Below are 18919 nucleotides of genomic sequence, written 5' to 3' on the forward strand. Positions count from 1 at the left end.
TGCATCCGTGTTCACGAGAGACAGATATAAACTACTGACGCAAGTGCATGCTGCCAAGATGACATAAGCATGATGCACCCACATTAATAACAGACAGACATGGAGCATGAGTGTCTGGATCCCGACACAGACCGAAACTGAATCAGACAGGAAGTCAGGATCCAAGTCAAGACATTTTTATTTGTATAGCGCTTTTCACAACACACATCGTTTCAAAGCAACTTTGCAGGAAATCATGCATTAACAAAAAAATTTAACTGAAATATCTATAAAGTCTTAGAGTCATCATTGTGTAGTTTGATTAAATATGATTGTAAATTGTGTATAAGAATTAAATATTTAAATAATAATTGTATTTAGAACCCCTGTGAGTAAGCTGAAGGCGACTGTGGCAAGGAACAAAACTCCATAAGATGTTGGTTAATGGAGAAAAATAACCTTGGGAGAAACCAGGCTCACTGTGGGGGCCATATTAGTTATTTATGTGCAGTGATGATCATGGTTTAAAATGTGTAAATTAAGTAAGCGTTAAGGTCCAGTGTTTTTGTTTTTTTTTTCAATTTGGAATGCCCAATTCCCAATGCACTCTAAGTCCTCATGGTGGCATAGTGCCTCAATCTGGGTGGCGGAGGACGAATCTCAGTTGCCTCCGCGTCTGAGACCGTCAACCCGTGTATCTTATCACGTGGCTTGTTGAGCGCATTACCACGGAGACATCCACGCACAACTCACCATGCACCCCATTGCTTAGGAGACCTGGCTGGAGTCACTCATCATGCCCTGGAATTCGAACTCATGAGCTCCAGCGGTGGTAGTCAGCGTCTTTACTCGCTATTTAACATTAAAGATCATTTCCTTAGTTTTATTTACATTTAAATGCAATGCACTTGATTGACACCATTCCTCAAGGGTCTTAACATTCTTAAAATGTTTGCTCACACAATGGTTGATCCTTCATACAAGCTTCCAACAGTACCATATCATCAGCATACTTGATTAATCTAGCTGTTTGATTCTGAGTCTTTAACTCATTGGTATGTACAGTATTGAAAACAAGATAGGTGACAGTACACAACCTTGAGGAGCCCCTGTATTTAAGACCTGTTCATTAGAAAACATACCATTCATAAAAAGTCTTTGTGGCCGATCTGAAAGGAAATCTTTGACCCAATGTATCAAATTAAAATTTACATTCAAATTACACAAACATGATAAAAGTTGATGCACCTGCATAGTATTAAAGCCAAGCTAAATTCAGCGGGAGATGCTGATGTGAACACGGAGAAGGTGCGCAACAGCGAAATGCGTCTGTGTAGCGCATGGTCATAGAGTAACATCGTTCCTTTAACTCATTTTGTTTGTAACTCTTTTCCTTTTATGTAATCTGTATTGTCTGCACTGCATTTCTTTTGTTTGGTACTATGGAGCCAAGCCCCATTTTGTTGCTCCTCAGGCTGTCTTGTCTGTATCTGTATGCAGATGCTATACCATCTAGTCCTCTTAATCACTCAGCTCAGACTCCATTATCAGACACTAATTATGCTGTAACTAATGGAGGGCTACGTGCTGCTAATTATGAGATTGAGGTGGGATTTATTTGGTGGAAACTACCACACAGCAGAAACCTTACTTAGAAGAGGGGAAGTAACAGAGCAAAGTAAACTGATGTATAAATAAATGGGTGCTTACCACACAAACTGGAGAGGATTTTGCTATTTGAAAATGGGCATGACTAAACCTGAACATACCATAAGCCCTCAATCACTGTTTTATCTTGCTCTGTTAATTTTCTTTTAAAGGTGCATTCAGTATTTTTTAAGTCATGCTTGTTCTCAGTGAACTCAACTGTTGAGCTATAATGAGCTTGTGATTAAATGAAAAGTTAAGGTTTTTCTCTTTTGTCTTCTGCTTCCTTCTCTCACTATTATAGCTGGAAGTGGAAATGACCATTTCCTCCTCAGTAACAATATAACTGTTGCAGTCCTGGGAATAGTTATTCCAATAGGTGAGTATCATCGTTGACTAAGTATTTTATCCTGCATTTTGAAGTCAGTCTCTTTTACCCAGCAGATCAACTGCTTTTCCCCTTCAGCTTTATGTGCACTACCTGCTTTAGAGACACTTAAGATAGTCTTAACTAGCCATTTATAAAAATTGAAGCTGCCCCATTACAGCTTATATAGGAGGAATATTCTGGGATAAATACAACGCAAGCTCTACCGTCAGCTTCTGTTGCATGCTCATTTCTCCAGAAAATACAGGAATAAAGGACAACTTGTGAACAGTTATGCACTTACAATGGAAGTCAATGGTGTTATCACACCAAAAGGTTTAAAAGCAGCAATGAAATGTTTTGTTAAAGCACTTACATGAATCATTTAATGAAAAATATTATAATTTGATCTGTAAAGTTCAAGTAAATGATCCTATTGAGGTGATGAGGACTAATTCTCTAGGAGGATGAACTTTAGGATGTGTTGCCAATTTAAATTCTGTGGTTGGGGTTTTCGCCATAGAAAAGTGCTTTAAATTGGATTATAACCAGTCATATGCTTACACATATTATGCTTATATGTTTCACTTTTGTAAGAGTGTGACAGTTTCATTTATTTCTTCACAGTGCTAAACATATTCGCCCCATAGACGTTTTGTAAGAGCATTACTGTGCACACATTTTTCCTTAGTCTGTATGGACAAAATGCCATAGATGCTGTTAAATGTCATTAATTGTATTTAATCCAGAATAGTCTTTTAAAGTTATAGTGTTTATTTCACAATTGTGAATGACCAAATCCTACATCCTTTGGTTTCAAACTATATTGAGTTATGTAAGTAATGTTTTATAAATGGTTAATTACGATCTTTCAAAGAGATGTGTCACTCATACATTTTTATTCTGTTATCATAGCTCTCAGTTGATTTCTTTACATCATCCTTTTGACTGTTAGATCACTTCAAATTGAGTATGAACCAAATTCTATATGTATTTGAGATGGAGGATGAATTAGTTTTCACAGAAAAACTCTGTCAAAAGGACCAGATGGGCTTCATTGATTGTCTGAGCTGTGTCTGCTGAGTGGCTTAGTGAGTCAAACAACCTCTTCTGTGCTCACATTCAAATGGAAGACACTAAGTGAAATACCTTCTCACTTAAAATCATTTTAAGAGCCCTGTGTAATTTCAGTCCCTCTATGCCCACCCCTTTTAAAACGTTTTCTAAATGCTTTGTCTTTTATAGTGTGGTTTTAAAAAAAACTGAATAGAAAGAATGCAAATGTGTATGTGACAATAGAAGCTGAATGATGGAGGAAAACACACCATAAGGGGGTCTCCACGGCCCCTAAGACAACAAAACAATTAGGAAGAACTTCCAGGGGACCAGAGTAGTCGTGGCTGATCTTTAAATTAGACAAGAGGTTACCCAGCCACTGCAGTAAAGCCACACTTGGTTATCAGTTCCCCCTAAATAGCAATGCACTCCCTCAAACCAATCCCATGTATGCATGTGTATGCATGCACGCAGTCCAATTCCATTTCTCCTGGTCCCCATTTGGCCCCTGATTTCTCATTTACCAGCATGTGTGCACGCCTTCCACATGCTTCACTAAGCCACTATGTGTGAGTGGGGGTGGGTGGAAAGGTGTATCTCTGGCAGCCCTAGTTCAAATTCATATATTTTTGTTTGTTTGTTTTTTTTTTTTTTAAAAACTGTTCAAATCTTGTTTTAAATATTCATCTTTTTAAACTTAGCTCTTTTGGCAAGGTGATAAGGTTAGACTCTTTTTAAATGTTTAGTTCACCCAAAAATGAAAATTCTCCAATCATTTACACACCCTAATGCCATCCCAGATGACTTTCTTTCATCTGCTGAACTGAAATGAAGATTTTTAGAAGAATTTCTCAGCTCTTTTGGTCCATACAATGCAAGTGAATGGGTGCCAAAATTTTGAAGCTTTAAAAATCACAAAAGTCAGCATAAAACTAATCCATAAAACTCCAGTGCTTAAATCAATGTCTTCAGAAGCGATATGATACAGTAGATGTGGGTGAGAAACAGATCAATATTTAAGTCCTTTTTTACAGTAGATTCTCCTTCCTCCTCAGTCAATCTCCACTTTAACTTTCACATTCTTCTTCTTGTGTTTTTGGTGATTCACATTCTTCATGCATATTGCCCCCTACTGGGCAGGGAGAAGAATTTCTAAGAAAAAAAGGACTTAAATATTGATCTGTTTCTCACCCACACCTACCATATCACTTCTGAAGATATGGATTAAAACACTGAAGTTGTATAGATTACTGATATGATGGCTATATGTGCTTTTGAGTCGTAATATTTTGAGAATAAAGTTAAAATTTTGAGAATAAAGTCATAGCATTACGAGATTAAAGTGGTAATATTTTTAGAATAAAGTCATAATGACCAGAAACAGTGCCTCATTATCACAATGCATTATCACAACGATAGCTAGCAGCTTCATCAGTGCAAGAAATGGATGTGGATGATTTAGTTAAATCATACTTTAGTTTAGGATTTAGCAACAAAGAAATCCTTTGTCATCTTTTGGCACATCAGCACAAAGTTATTATTGGGATCCGAACACTGCAGCGGTTATGTAGGAATTGAATTTATTCAGGAGAAAGAACCAGACAGACGTTCGCGCAGTCCCGCTTGGCGTGGGTGATGCTTGGCTGGCTTTCCTGAAGCTCTAAGTTGAACGTTAGTAGCACTTAAATTGTACTTACTGCAGCACGTTTCCCAAAAGCATCGTTATCTAGCATTGTTAAGTAGCACGTAAAAATGCTCGTAAATTAATTAGAACTATGAATCGCTCTTAAATCCATAAATTACTACACATATTGTTCTCGCATCTTTCACAGTTTATCAGATACAAAGGGACATTTAATAAATTATATTAATATATTTTGATAATTGGAAAGCCATTGTACACAGTTTCAGAGGTTAAAACATTTTGATAAAATCGCATTGAAATCAATAGGCAGTCTCCGCAGTCTGTGCATGCGATGTGAAAGGTGTAAATTAGGTCTAAAGATAGATCTAAATTTACATGACACATAATACAGTATAACGTTTTATTGGGCTTCTTTGATAAGCATAATTGTAATGGCAACAGAAAGATATGTTCTTATTGAACAGATTTGCTTAGAAGACATATGTGAGTAATGTGACCCTGCAGTTTAAAACTTAAATAGGTCAAAAATAAATCATTAAAATATGGTTAACAAAGGAGGGTGAGAGTGTGCAATGAGTGTTTCATTCTCCCTCTTCCTCCTCCTCTTCTTCCTCCCTCCATTGGATGATTCCATACTATAGGAATAGTCCTAGTCTGTTTACATGGCAGTCACAAATTGCATTCTGCATAATGGCAGTACGGCTACAAGTGCACAGTAGGGCTGGACGATATGAAAGAAATATATTCATGATATTTTTTGGAAGAAAAAAAATATCGGCCTATCCGATTAGATCGTCAACACCCCCCATATGTAAATGTTCATATGTAAATAATGTAAAAAAAAAAAGAATATTAGCACCCTTCCTTTTGCCATCATCACGCAAGTATCCGTCTCCAACAGGTGGAAAATTACTAATACAAATTAAGATCTGAAGACAGTTATAAATGTAAACATAATAATGATAATAATAATTAAAATATAAATACATTTAGGTTCTAGGTGAACTTGTTTAGGTTGTATACACATCTACTATATAAAGTGAACCTGCCGCTTTACGTGTGTTCCATGAGACACGCTCCCGCTGCACTCCTCTGAACAAACAGTGCATCAGAGACGCGCATCGACGGCATTTCTGTCATCTGTTCTTCAAAATATAATTGTGTTTCTTCAAGTGCGTGTCTTTGTGTCTATAGTTCAGCCTACTGATTCATGCATTTTGTGCATCACTTTCATTAATCTCTGTGAAGTTGAAAATTTATACATTTGAAACCCTGTCTTACTAAAGCCATCATTATTTATGAAATTAAATTCTGTAATAGTTCGTCAATTCCAATGCCTTGACAAGGTTAAAACTTCCATGTTTGTCAGTATTTCCATGATATTTTCATTTTGAGAAGACAAGGTTTCAGCACATTTGGACCGGACAGCTCCCATAAAGAAGCATTTACTTTACTTTATAACTATAAATATAGTAAATATAGATCTATCTTTAGACCTAATTTACACCTTTCATATTGCATGCACAGACTGCGGAGTCTGCCTATTGATTTCAATGTGATTTTATCAACACTTTTTTATCCTCTGAAACTGTGTACAATGGCTTTCTAATTATCAAAATATATTAATATAATTTATTAAATGTCCCTTTGTATCTGATAAACTGTGAAAGATGCGAGAACAATATGTGTAGTAATTTATGGATTTAAGAGCGATTCATAGTTCTAATTAATTTACGAGCATTTTTACGTGCTACTTAACAATGCTAGATAACGATGCTTTTGGGAAACATGCTGCAGTAAGTACAATTTAAGTGCTACTAACGTTCAACTTAGAGCTTCAGGAAAGCCAGCCAAGCATCAACCACGCCAAGCGGGACTGCGCAAATGTCTGTCTGGTTCTTTCTCCTGAATAAATTCAATTCCTACATAACCGCTGCAGTGTTCGGATCCCAATAATAACTTTGTGCTGATGTGCCAAAAGATGACAAAGGATTCCTATTTTGCTCAATCCTAAACTAAAGTATGATTTAACTAAATCATCCACATCCATTTCTTGCATTGATGAAGCTGCTGGCTATCGTTGTGATAATGCATTGTGATAATGAGGCGCTGTTTCTGGTCATTGTGACTTTATTCTCAAAATATTACCACTTTAATCTCGTAATACTACCACTTTTTTCTCAAACTTTTGACTTTATTCTCTAAATATTACGACTTTAATCTCGTAATTTTTACTTTATTCTCAAATTATTATGACTTTATTCTCTAAATCTTAGAGAATTTTTCACAAAAATAATTTTTTGCTTATATCACCCACTCCTACATATATAGATAATTTATATTCTGTGCTCAAAATACATATTGTATACTACAGATATATTACAAGTATAGGATGGTTGTATGCTGTTCTGAGCATTGCCATTGTTTCTGCACCAATATTGTTTTAAAATCTGATGGTTATGTGGACTGCGATGAGATGCTTCTTTACATAATTTAATTTATACCATACTTTGGGTATTGGAAACTATTTTGAAAACACTTTTTGAGCCAGGTCTGCCACAATGCACAATTAAAGAGATAGTTCACCCAAAAATAAAAATTCTGTTATCATTTACTCATCCTCATGTTGGTTCGAACTCGAATGACTTTCTTTCTTTCTGTGGAACACAAAAGGAGATGTTTGGCAGAATGTTAGCATCAGTCACCATTCACTTTCATCACACCTTTTTTAAATTTTTCCACATAATAAAAGTGAATGTTGACTGTGGCTACATTATGCCTAACATCTCTTTTTGAAAAATCATACAGATTTGGAACATGAGGCTGAGTAAACCATGGCAGCAATTTCATTTTTGCTGAACTAATCCTTTAAGGTGTGTGTGTGTGTGTGTGTGTGTGTGTGTGTGTATGTGTGAGCTTGTATTTGTGTGCATCATTAAGCACCGCTCTGTGTCCCCTGGCTGTGTTAACGCCCCGCCGTGTGTGTCGACTGTGTGTTAAACGCATGCAGTTCCTATCCTTGCCACAGTGGTCATCGGCCTGATGTGTACTGGAGGATACCTGGTGTGGCGCAACTGGAGGAGGCGGAACACAAAGAGCATGAACTTCGACAACCCTGTTTACCGCAAGACCACAGAGGATGACGATGACGAAATCCACATCGGCCGCAGCGAGCAGATCGGACACGTTTATCCTGCTGTGAGTGGCAGTGCCAGACAGCCATACCTTGCACTGCCACTGGGGGGTGGTATACCAGACCCACAAGCTCATTGGTACTCAGGAGCACCTATGCTTTCAAGTACAAAGTGAACAAAGGAAGGAAGGCAATTAGATAGTGATAAAAGGAGTGCGGGGCTAAGACAACGATCCCTGGCATATCGTGCGACTAAGAGAGAGAATGGCATTATGCTGTCTCTTATATATTTTACAAACATGTAATGAGTCCACCATCCATCCTCCACCTCTTTTTCATAATATTTATACTCATAATTCATATATTTTCATTTACATGTCTTTAATTAATATAAGGATAACCATTTTAGGATTAGTTAGTTGTCTGTTCACACTTCCATAGTCTGGTTTTTGTGTTGTGTTTTAGTAAAGCTTTAAATGCTTTCGATGTTTGAAAGCTTTGTAATTGTGCTCTCCCATTATCCCATATATGTTTTTATTATTATTATTATTATTATTATTACTTATAATTGCTTTAGGGATGAGCAACGAGCACCTTAAATGACAGGACAATCTTTTAGTATAATATCATGTATGTATGTATTTAAGTGTTTAGCTGTTTATTTATTAGTGTGATGTAATTTATTTATTTTAGTAATTTTAGGCCTGGGCTGGAACATGAAGTTGAATCTAATATCTAAATATCCTTAAAATAAGATACATTTACTTGAGAAGCAAAATTGTGAATATTTTTAATTAAGTTTATTTTTCTTACCCCATTGCCAGTTTGTTTTGATTGTTTTAAGCGTAAATCTCATTAAATTTAGTTATGCTTAAACAAAAATTCCAAGGTGGTAAGAAGCATAAGCTTAATTCAAAATATATTATCTGAAAACATGTCATAATACTGATCACTGTGAATTCGGCAACAGTAGGTCGAAAGTTTTGCTTCTGAAATAGGTCTGTACCTACTGAAAATCACTGCCCCCAGTGGCAGAATCTGGAAGTGTTGTTGAACATATGGACAGGTGTGAGCTCCACTTTCCAGGTGAAATGTCCAAAGAGTGGCACCAAAAGCAAGTTATAATACAGTCAACAGAAATACATAGGAATATTCTGGGTGAAATACAAGTTAAGCTCAATGGACAGCATTTGTGGCATAATGTTGATTACCACAAAAAATAATTTCGACTCGTCCCTCCTTTTCTTAAAAAAAAAAGAAAAATAATAATCGAGGTTACAGTGAGGCACTTATAATGGAAGTGGAGGCCACTTTTTAGAGGGTTTAAAGGCAGAAATTTTAAGCTTTTAATTTGACAAAAGCACTAACATTATTGTGTTGTACTTGTATTATTTGAGCTGTAAAGTTGTTTAAATCGTCATTTTTACAGTCATTTTAGGGAAAGCTGTAAAATTTGCTAAAAGCTTTTAAGCAATTTTATCACACTAAAATCATGTTTACACACAAATTGTTTATGTATTTTGGCTATACTGTTGAATAAGGGAAAAATTGGCCCTCAGTGCCTCACTGTAACCTCAATTTTTGTTTTTATGGTAATCAACATTATGCCACAAATGCTGTTTTAAATCCAAAAATGTTGGATGGGGGATGGTGCTTGTCAGTAATTCGGCTGAATGGAGTTGATTTCAGGGCATGTGTCGATTTCTCGTGGGATCATGTAGTAATATTTTGCTTTTCAAGTAAATATATGTTGTTTTAAGGATGTTCAGATATTTTTACTGGCAAACAAGGCAAGAAAACTAATGAAGAAAGTGCAGTTAGGAAGATGTAGGGATTGTGACAGTGTGATATGGTGAAGCTAAGTTTCCTTTGCGAGAGTCGGCATGTCAAGCACAATCATAGATAAAGTCATCAGTGGAGGAGCAGCAGCGGGGTAGGCCATCGCAGTGGCATAACAGGATTCTCTCCAGTTCCCTGCACATCACAGTCTTCACAGTATGTGTGGGGATCTGCATATTGGGTGTTTCTGAATCCCTATATTTTTCTCCATGGGTTTTGTCTCTCTCTGTCTCTCTCTGTCCCTTTATTTTGATCTCTTCAAATTTATCCCTTTCATACATAAAGTAACACATATGTGACAGTTAATAACTGGGCCCTGCAGAGTAGCATCACACATCTGTGTTTCTGCAACAGCCAGTTATGTTACAAGCTGCCAGATTCAAATCGGCTTTCGCACCGACACAGGCTGTGTTGGTCAAGCATCTGTAATTTATTTTCACTCAAACAGTTGCTCATACAGTCTTTTAAACCATAGAATAAGTTTGTTTTATATGCATACATCCAACTCATCACCAAAGTACCACGATAAAAAGTTTACAGCTCTTATACGCACAGTCAATACATCAAACGCGATCTTCCTCCGATGAGTGCTGCCATTTGTTTACATTAATAGCAATTGTTATTTGTCAAACTAACAGCTACTCACAGAGTTTTTTCAAGCACATAATATGTTTATTTTATTTAACAAACAGCCAAAATGTCACCAAAGTACCACAATAAAACTTCACAGCTTGTATATGCACAGCCATCATATCTAAATGCAATCTTCCCATGCGTGCAGCCATTTCTGCGTATTATTTGCTGATGTGGTTTTCATTCACACAAACAGCAACTCAAACAGTCTTTTCAGGCATATAATGTTTGTTTTCCGAAACAGACAGCCAAACTATCACATAAGCACCACAGTTTAAAACTCATATACTCACAGTTAAAACATGCTGATTGAGAGCGATTATCTGATGCACACAGCCACGTCTGTTTACATTAGTGCTTGTCACATCCACACACACACAATGTCTGAGAAGTCAAAGTGGATATAGGCAAACCGGACTGCTGATATTATTTGTTCATTTGGTTTTTACAGCTATAAAAACAAAATAAATAAAATAAATACAGTACAGCAGACATAACCCATTTGTTCACGTTTATTATATTATATACAGTATTTTATTTCATTTTTTATGACTAGAAATAAAACATTTTATTAAAATAAAAAAATACTTGTCTACACTCAGCTCCCCTCTACCGGCTGTGCAGTGTCACGTGCAAAAATAATTCACTCCAGGGGGCACTGCAGGGGAATTTAGACTCTACTCATGAAAAGGTTATGCATTCATTTCTATTCTCCTCTTTCTTTCACAGTGAATAACTGTTTTTTTTATCTGCTCTCTGCAGCGCGTGGCGCTCAGTCTGGACGATGACGGATTCCCCTGAGGGCGATTCTCGCTCTCTCCTTCTCCATCCGTCCTTTAGTCCTCCATCTTTCCTTCCATCATTGTGCCCCTCTTGGTCTCCTGAGGAGATCACACAACCACAGAAAGCCAACAGGACACAAAAGTACTGGCTCTCGGCAGCTGAGAGCTACAAAATGGGTTTGTCTACTCGTAGTGTCTTCTGCAGCCCATAATCTCTCAATCAGTCTTACTTGGGCAATAATCATTACTAGTGAAATTAAAATTACTTACACTAGTATCATCCCTGCTCTGTGTGACTAGTAGTTGGTAGTGCTGTTGAATGATGACTAACCTCATAGCTCATCATGTCAGTAGTTGCTAACACTATGGCTCTCCCGCTGTGCTGCAATTCTTTTAATTAGAAATATTTGTATTGCTGGTTTAAGAGTTAAGCTGGATTGAACTGGGCTGTGGTTACAGGAAGAGCTTCTGTATGGGCAATGCCACACAGAAAAGCAGTAGGGCAGAATTCAAAGGAGAAAATATTGGGTAATCCACCCTGCTGGCATGGGAGATACATAGGACATATAACTAAAATAGTGAAATAGGATGGAAAGGGGATGGGGAGGAATTCATATATGCAGTCATACACTTAAACTTGCACACACTCCTCAAAAACAGTTATCAGTTATGCAAGCTGAAAAAATAATTTACCATAAAAAAATAAGACTTACAGAATTCTTAACTGTATCCTCTAATATACTTCCAGAGCCAAGCATTCTGTTCCTTCATGTCTTCCATACACACATAAAGGATTAGTTTATGTAAAAATGAAAAGGCTGTCATCATTTACTCACCTTCATGGAGTTCCAAACCTGAACGACTTACTTTCTTCCATGGAATTGAAAGTGAGTGGTAACAGAGGCTAGCGTTTCCTTTTATGTTCCATGAAAGAAAGGAAAGTCTACATGTTTAGACACATGAGGCTGAGTAAATAATAGGGCTGTGAATCAATTAAAATGTTATGGAATTAATCGCACAGTTTTCTGTGATTAATCGCATTGATCATGGTACATGATTCATTACAACAAGCATTTTAAAAATGTAATCATAAAGATATTTACTTTATACTTTGTCTCAAAGAACTTGCAAGAAATTGGTAAGTCATCATTTATTTTAAAGGAGTCATGAAATGCTATTTGTTACAATTTTATTATCTTCCCTGAGGTCCACTGATAATGTCATTAGTTTTTTGCACCAAAACTGTCATAGTTTAGTAATAAATTATTATTTTCCACCCTGTCTCTGGCCCTCTGACTGAAACGCTCAGTTGTGGCCTCAGCTTGTCCTTTAAACTTCAATGTAAATGCCCACTGTTCTGATTGGCTAACATCGTGCATCTCTTCAAATTCAGCCATATATGAATCTCAATCAGAAGAGAATAAACAAGCTCTCCACAACATTATAAAACTAAATTTCAGGGTTTACACACAAAGCACATTGAACACATCGCATCTGAATAGCTAACTATCAAACAGTAATAACATATGAAATATTCACAAATTAAACTGTTTACTCACAGTTTTGCTGTCAAGTCCAAGTGTTTTTAACTGCCCCATTCTGCCCCAAAGCTTGAATCGTATTATGACTGATTCACTAGCAGTCCACACTGATATTAGCCGCACATTCACAGTCCATACCACGGGGAAACATGACACACACACATAGGTGCACTGAGGCGCAGATCGCCAGAAACATCCAAACGGTCAAAGAAGTCCAGCTAGTGCTTGTTTACATACACCAACAATTAAAAATAGCGCAGATGGGTGCAAGATGCAGAGCAGCTGAATGAAGCTGAACAGAGTCTCCTTTTCTGAGTTGTAACTGACACCACGCCTTTTAAAAGCGGCACAATAAACATGACAGTCAAAGACGTCTTTGTAATGCATGTTATATGCACAAAAACCTTCAAAATAGTCCAGATGGGTCCCCTTTTGGTGTTCCGGAATAGTTGGTCACATTAGGCCTGTCTCTCTCCCTCTTTGTTTATGATATGAACTGAGTGCCAGTGGGCGCGGCCAAGGGTGCGATGAAATGTTGTGGGACGTGTAAATTCAACTGAGCAATTTTTCGTGACATCACGAACACACAGTTTTCAAAACGAGACTTTTCAAAAAGGTGGGAACTATAAATGCTCTTTTTAGACTGGGGAGGAAGCTTTGAGTTTACAGTACGTTTTTATAGTACAGATACCTCTTATATGTCTAAATTTCACATACATGTTAAAATGTTCCGTTCTTTTTTTTTTTTTTGCAGAAATTCATTTAGACACATTTTTACAGGTATAAATTTTTGATGCAAGTATATGTTTACATGCCATAAAATCAGTGGACATGCTGTAATTACAAGTTGGGCAAAATCTTCTAGCATTTTACAGTGGGCTTTTCTAATTATATTATCACATGATTACATTCATATCAAACTTTATTGGCAAGATAAACTTAAGTGTACATTGCCAATGCATTATAAGACATTATACAATAGGGTTGTCAAATTAAAATTCGAATTTCGAATATTCGTCGGATTTAAGAAAAAAAAATGCACATTCGTATGCTAAACTGTGAATTTGAATTTTGGATTTGTGCCAAGCACTGACAATGACTTCAGATCGATCGCATTCTTGCGTTAAAAAAGGCTAGACACAGCGCAACAAAATACAGTTTAACAGAATGCAGGTGTCTCAATATGTTTTTAAATTTCTTTTTAATTAGACACCGCATCTAAAAAACAGCACTCCTGCACGAGAGGCTGAATAAGCAAAAACAAAGTGAAACAAAGATGTTCGTCTAGTGCGCGTTTACATAGATAAACAAATGGATGTTTGCAAAAGTGTTCGGTGTGAACAGCCCCTTACAGTTGGTGGAGGTACTTGGCTGTTGCATCTTGCTTTTTTAATAAGCAATGTTTCTCAGATTAAGCAATGAGTTTTTTAAATGCTTTGTTAGGAAAGGAGTTCAACTTGGAAATGTGTGTCTCGAGATTCTTGCGTTCTGTTCCAGTCTGTTGTGTTCCATCTGTTTGAACAGCCCCTTGCCTGGGCTCATAGTCTGAGCCGCTTCACCAACGAGTTCAGCTGAATACCACTGCTATCTGTGAATATTTCTACTCTACATACAACTGTACTGAATAAAAACAATGTGGTATTTCGCTGTTATTATGAAGTTTGAGTCAAGGGTAGTATACTGTAAACTTTTTATTTATTTATTTTATGCACATTAGTTGAAAATGGAATGTTCTTTTTTTAACAGCCAGGAATGTTATTTGCAGTAATATAATGGTGCTGTATGGTTTATGTATTTAATGTGCTCTCTTGTGGAATAAGGAAGCAACATCAGTTTTAAAAAATCAGCTGACTGAATTTGAAAATATTTAAGGTAAAAATTCAAACTTAGTTTATCTGCCCAGTTGACAGCCCTACTATATATACATATATAATGATACAGCAGCAGCTTTCCCACGCCTGCTTCACCACTTGCGGGTGAAGTCTCTATTCTCCATACAGTAAATCCGCTCCCGCATTTATTTTCCCTGGGATATGCGTTGCGTGTAATATAAGTATGCACTGCTCCTACAATGTGCAGTCGAGTAAAGCATGTACCTCCTGAAAATTTATTAATGCCAAATTCAGCCACAGGGACTGTAGTAAAAAAATAAATAAATAAATAAATAAAAACATTTAAATGGATACTGCATTAATTGCGTTTTTTTTTTTTTTTTTTACGCATTAAGCAAAAACTGTTTATCACAGAAATTAACTCGTTAAATTTGCCAGCCCTAGTAAATAATGACAGAATTTTCATTTTTGGGTGAACTATCCCTTTAGGTCAGACTGCTCTTAAAGATCTGCATTTGTATTTTGAGATTAAGGGTTTCACCTGCTAATTTTGAGAGACAATACAGTATATATTTCCACATTTCTTTATTTCACCAGCACTGGGTCTTCCATGTTTATTAAGTTTCTCAGTTCCTAGGCACTTTTGAGCCAAAAAATGGACCAACTATGATCTTCCTGCCCAGGCACATATCTGTCCAAAAAATTTAGCTCAGGGCATCAGTTTCAGTACTAGTACAATCTGTGTGGTTGTGTTATTACAAATACACTAATAGATAGGAAGTCAGGGTTGATAAAGGCTAAAAAGCTGTTTGTTCATATCTAGAGTCTAAATCTCTTGTTTGCACACAAAGATGAGTCCTCTCCTCCTCTATACTTGTCATGCCTCGGGTAAAAGCATTTAGCATAGTGACGACAAGGCACTGCCTGCCATATTGCATGTCTTAATGGTGTGATAGATTACAGTCATAGATCAAAGCTTTGCTCCTCTAAACAGTCATCTGTTAAACGCATTCACAGCCACAGGAAATGAGGAGTGCCTAAATATATAGGCTTCCTGTACATAGCCAAGTAAATCAAACTCTCTCCACAAGATGAATGACGGCTCAGTTATTTTTGTAGCACTGTCACAGGGACAAGCTGGCTGACTGATTGGACAGCTGTAAAAAACAGGTTTTGGTCAACCTGTATATCCCTGCTGAAAATGATCTTAAACCAGCTTTAGTTGGTATGCTGGTTTTAGTTGGCCACAAAGCTGGTTTGTCTAGTCTGTTTGGTGGTTTTAGAGAGGTTTTGGGTACTTACCAGTAGGTTCAAGTGAGAGACCAGCTAAACACCAGCTTGGCCAGGCTGGGAGACCAGTGAAGCCAGATTAAACCAGTCAAGACCAGCAAATTTAGACAAACTTTATCACACAAAGGATGATACATTGGACAAATTAAATCTAATCTCTCCTGGAACAGTGCTCCAGCTTGCTGGGTATAAAAAAAAAAAATACTGGTTAAGCTGATCTGTTTGTTTGGTTTTACACAGGTTTTGGGCACTTTGGCCCAGATTAAAGCAGAGATTAAAATTTGCCATGTGGCAGTGTTTGTGGAGTTATAACAGAGATGCATTGTTGTGACAACTTTGAAGAACTAGTATTGTGATTGGCCCTGCATTGGAGACTGCTGATTGGGAAGGTTGGGTATGCCAAGGTCTACCTGAGACATACCCTATACTGTATGTGTTTGGTTCTGCCCAGCATGTGGGTGGTCTTACATCTGGAGTGGCTCTTTGTTCCTGCCACCTTTGCTCCTCTCCGCTGTGTGGCATCTAGTGCACACCGCTAGTAAAACATACCTCCAAATTTCAAAAAATCCTCCAATATGTCACTGTATGTTTTCCATTTGGAAGAGAGACAGTGTGGGAGTCTTGTTGCTTATGTGGCAGTTAAGTGAGGACAGTGTACTTGTAGTTCATTTTGTAAACAACTGGGATATGTGGCTGTGCTTTAGATGTCTTTACTGAATTATTTTCAACAGCTGGTTTGGAAATCACAGGCTTACTGTCATCATCGTCATACTATGTCTACACTAGAAGAGTCCAAAGACGTGTCACGTTGCAGTGATTTGAAACTACACTGGAAGCGTCAAACCTGCACGTCCTATTAGAATGATCACTAAAGGGCAGTTCACAAAGTGTCCATCTGCGCTGTTTTGGAAAAAAAAAAATCTATGTAAACAGGTGCTAGGCGGTCTTTGACTATTGCAGTACATCTTAATTTGTTGCTCAGGAACGGCGCATTTTTAAGACTCAATTTCAAGTAAAAAGAACTCAAACTTTTTAAAACGCATCTCAAGACACTTGCATTCTGTTCCATTTGTTGCGCTGTCTAGTTTTTTAGCACGAAAACATGGTCACTGAATCCCAACGGGTGCTACAGTATAGACAGCTCCATTGACTATTATGGGAGCGATTAGGTTTTGAAGTGACACGCTATTCGCAGCCAGTGTAGACATGGTGTTAGTGATGTTGATCTGTGTAAAAAGTATGGAAAGTATAATTGATCAAACAATTTTCTAGATTTTTTCATGTCATTAATAACATTTGACATACCTTCAGTATGTACCAGTTCTGAATATGTGAAACACTTAAGTTTTTGATTCAAAGAATCTCAGACTAGCAATACAGGGTAAACACTGCTTCTTTTTCAGACTGCGGTGTGAACACATGAATTGTTCTTTGATCACTCTTGGTTTGCCTTCTTCATTGTTCAGTGTTTTTTCTGACCCCAACATCATCATTGATATCAGGTGCTGCTCTAGAGTTAGCTTAAACCATTTTTATGGGAGGTTCCTACAAACTGATCTCTAGTATCTTTGTGTTATTAATTTACTATGCGTGGAACATGTTCGATAAACACATGTCCTGAAAACGGTGCGGTCACAGGAGGTTCTAGAACAGGCTTTTAGACCCTTTGGAAACTGATTCTCCACCTCTCTGTAGATGTAAACAAGCAGTGCTTTTTGACCATTGTCCATGATTCTTACTCTATGCATATGTACCGGTGAGTCCTGCCTTCCTATAGCACTGCATGGACTCACCACGCTGCTCCTTCACCTCACTCCACTGTGACTAACATATGTAATGTCCGTAACTTCTCCTCATCACTGTCTGCTTTCATTGTCATAAGCCCAACAAGTAGGACATTGCTTTTGAAAGGGCTAACTTTCTCTCACACTGGACAAATGAACTGGAACCGCTCCTGGAATATAGTGCTTTTTAGTTTGGTGGACTTGTAGAGTTGGACCGCAGTTTGAGGACTCTAAATGGATGAGTCTGGTCCTCCACATCCCTGGTGACATTCCTGATTGTTCTTTTTGTGACCTGTGGAAAAGATGACATCTATTCTGATTTCCCCCTACGAGATCATGTTGACATGATGTATATTACTTGAAGAATTTTTCTCTTTTTTATGTAGGTTTTAAACTTCTGGAGAGGGTAAGGAGTCGTTAACATTCCTTTTATTTGGGGAAATGTAGTTTTCTGGTCATTCCGTAGTTGTATTGGAGACATTTTGTACGCTGTTTGTTGCACAAACTTTTCAAGAAGCCTTCTGCACTGTGTAAATGATTACATAGCATGGGGGGAGGGGTGACAGTTCGAATCATGTTTTGTAAATAGGTTTTCATACAGCAAAACTTTTGATAAGGTTTTAAACATTTCTTGTAAAAAGAAGATGTATACTGTATATTAGTCTCCTGGACGAAAAAGAGTGTAGACCATACATGAATTTATTTGTTCTCAGAAGCACTGGATTTCTTTACTACTTGATTTAAACTAAAATTAATAATCTGCCAAAGTGTTTTCATTTTATTGCTGGTTTTAATTGTATTTTTTGCTTTTTAACCGTAATGTTGCAGAAATAGAGTGTTTAATTCGTGTTTGTACATTATTTAATAGATACATTAAATTGTAATTCTATTTAATAGATTATTACACTCAGTTTTGCAAGAGATTGTTACATTTTAATTTATTGGTGCCTTGTTTGTGTTCATGTATATTTTCCAGTAATGTTATTTTTGGTTTGTTTCTCTCGTGTCTGTGTCTGTGGGTTGGAGGTGTTGGGAAAAGCGAGGGGGTTTTAACATTTGTTAGCAAAACTGTACTTACATGGAATATCTGTACTGTATGCCAAAATGGTCTCACTCACGTTTCTATGAAATTCAAGCTGTTGATAAATATCTATATTTATATATTAAATTGTTAAAAATCCTGTTTCTTTGCCTTTGGGTCCTTGTCTTATTTCATTCATCAGCATTTTAATTGGCTTAAGCAAAACATCCACATGTCCAGCACTCTCATTTGTACCTTTAATTAATAAAAATGATTTAGAGTTCTCACTCATCTTTTGTCCCCTACTCTACAAACCAGCTCTTGATTCTTGCCAGTATGTTGACACAGCTGTTATGTCTGGCTCCCCAGA

General features: G+C 37.1%; 1 protein-coding gene across 2 annotated transcripts in view; it reads left to right on the forward strand.

Annotated features, from left to right (window-relative positions):
- The window catches only part of LOC127449447 (low-density lipoprotein receptor-related protein 8-like), a 279198-nt gene extending 260485 nt beyond the window's left edge, over positions 1–18713 (forward strand). Inside the window, exons 17-19 of one of the 2 annotated variants that reach the window (XM_051712861.1) lie at positions 1931–2005; positions 7705–7892; positions 11062–18713. In XM_051712861.1, coding sequence (XP_051568821.1) covers positions 1931–2005; positions 7705–7892; positions 11062–11100 — 302 coding nt within the window. In that variant the 3' untranslated portion in view covers positions 11101–18713. Of the gene's footprint in view, positions 1–1930; positions 2006–7704; positions 8004–11061 lie in introns of those variants that run through there. The other variant, XM_051712860.1, reaches the window with a different exon arrangement.
- The last annotated feature ends 206 nt before the right edge of the window (positions 18714–18919 follow it).

This window comes from Myxocyprinus asiaticus, chromosome 12, assembly GCF_019703515.2.
Source record: "Myxocyprinus asiaticus isolate MX2 ecotype Aquarium Trade chromosome 12, UBuf_Myxa_2, whole genome shotgun sequence".
Classification (NCBI taxonomy): Eukaryota; Metazoa; Chordata; class Actinopteri; order Cypriniformes; family Catostomidae; genus Myxocyprinus; species Myxocyprinus asiaticus.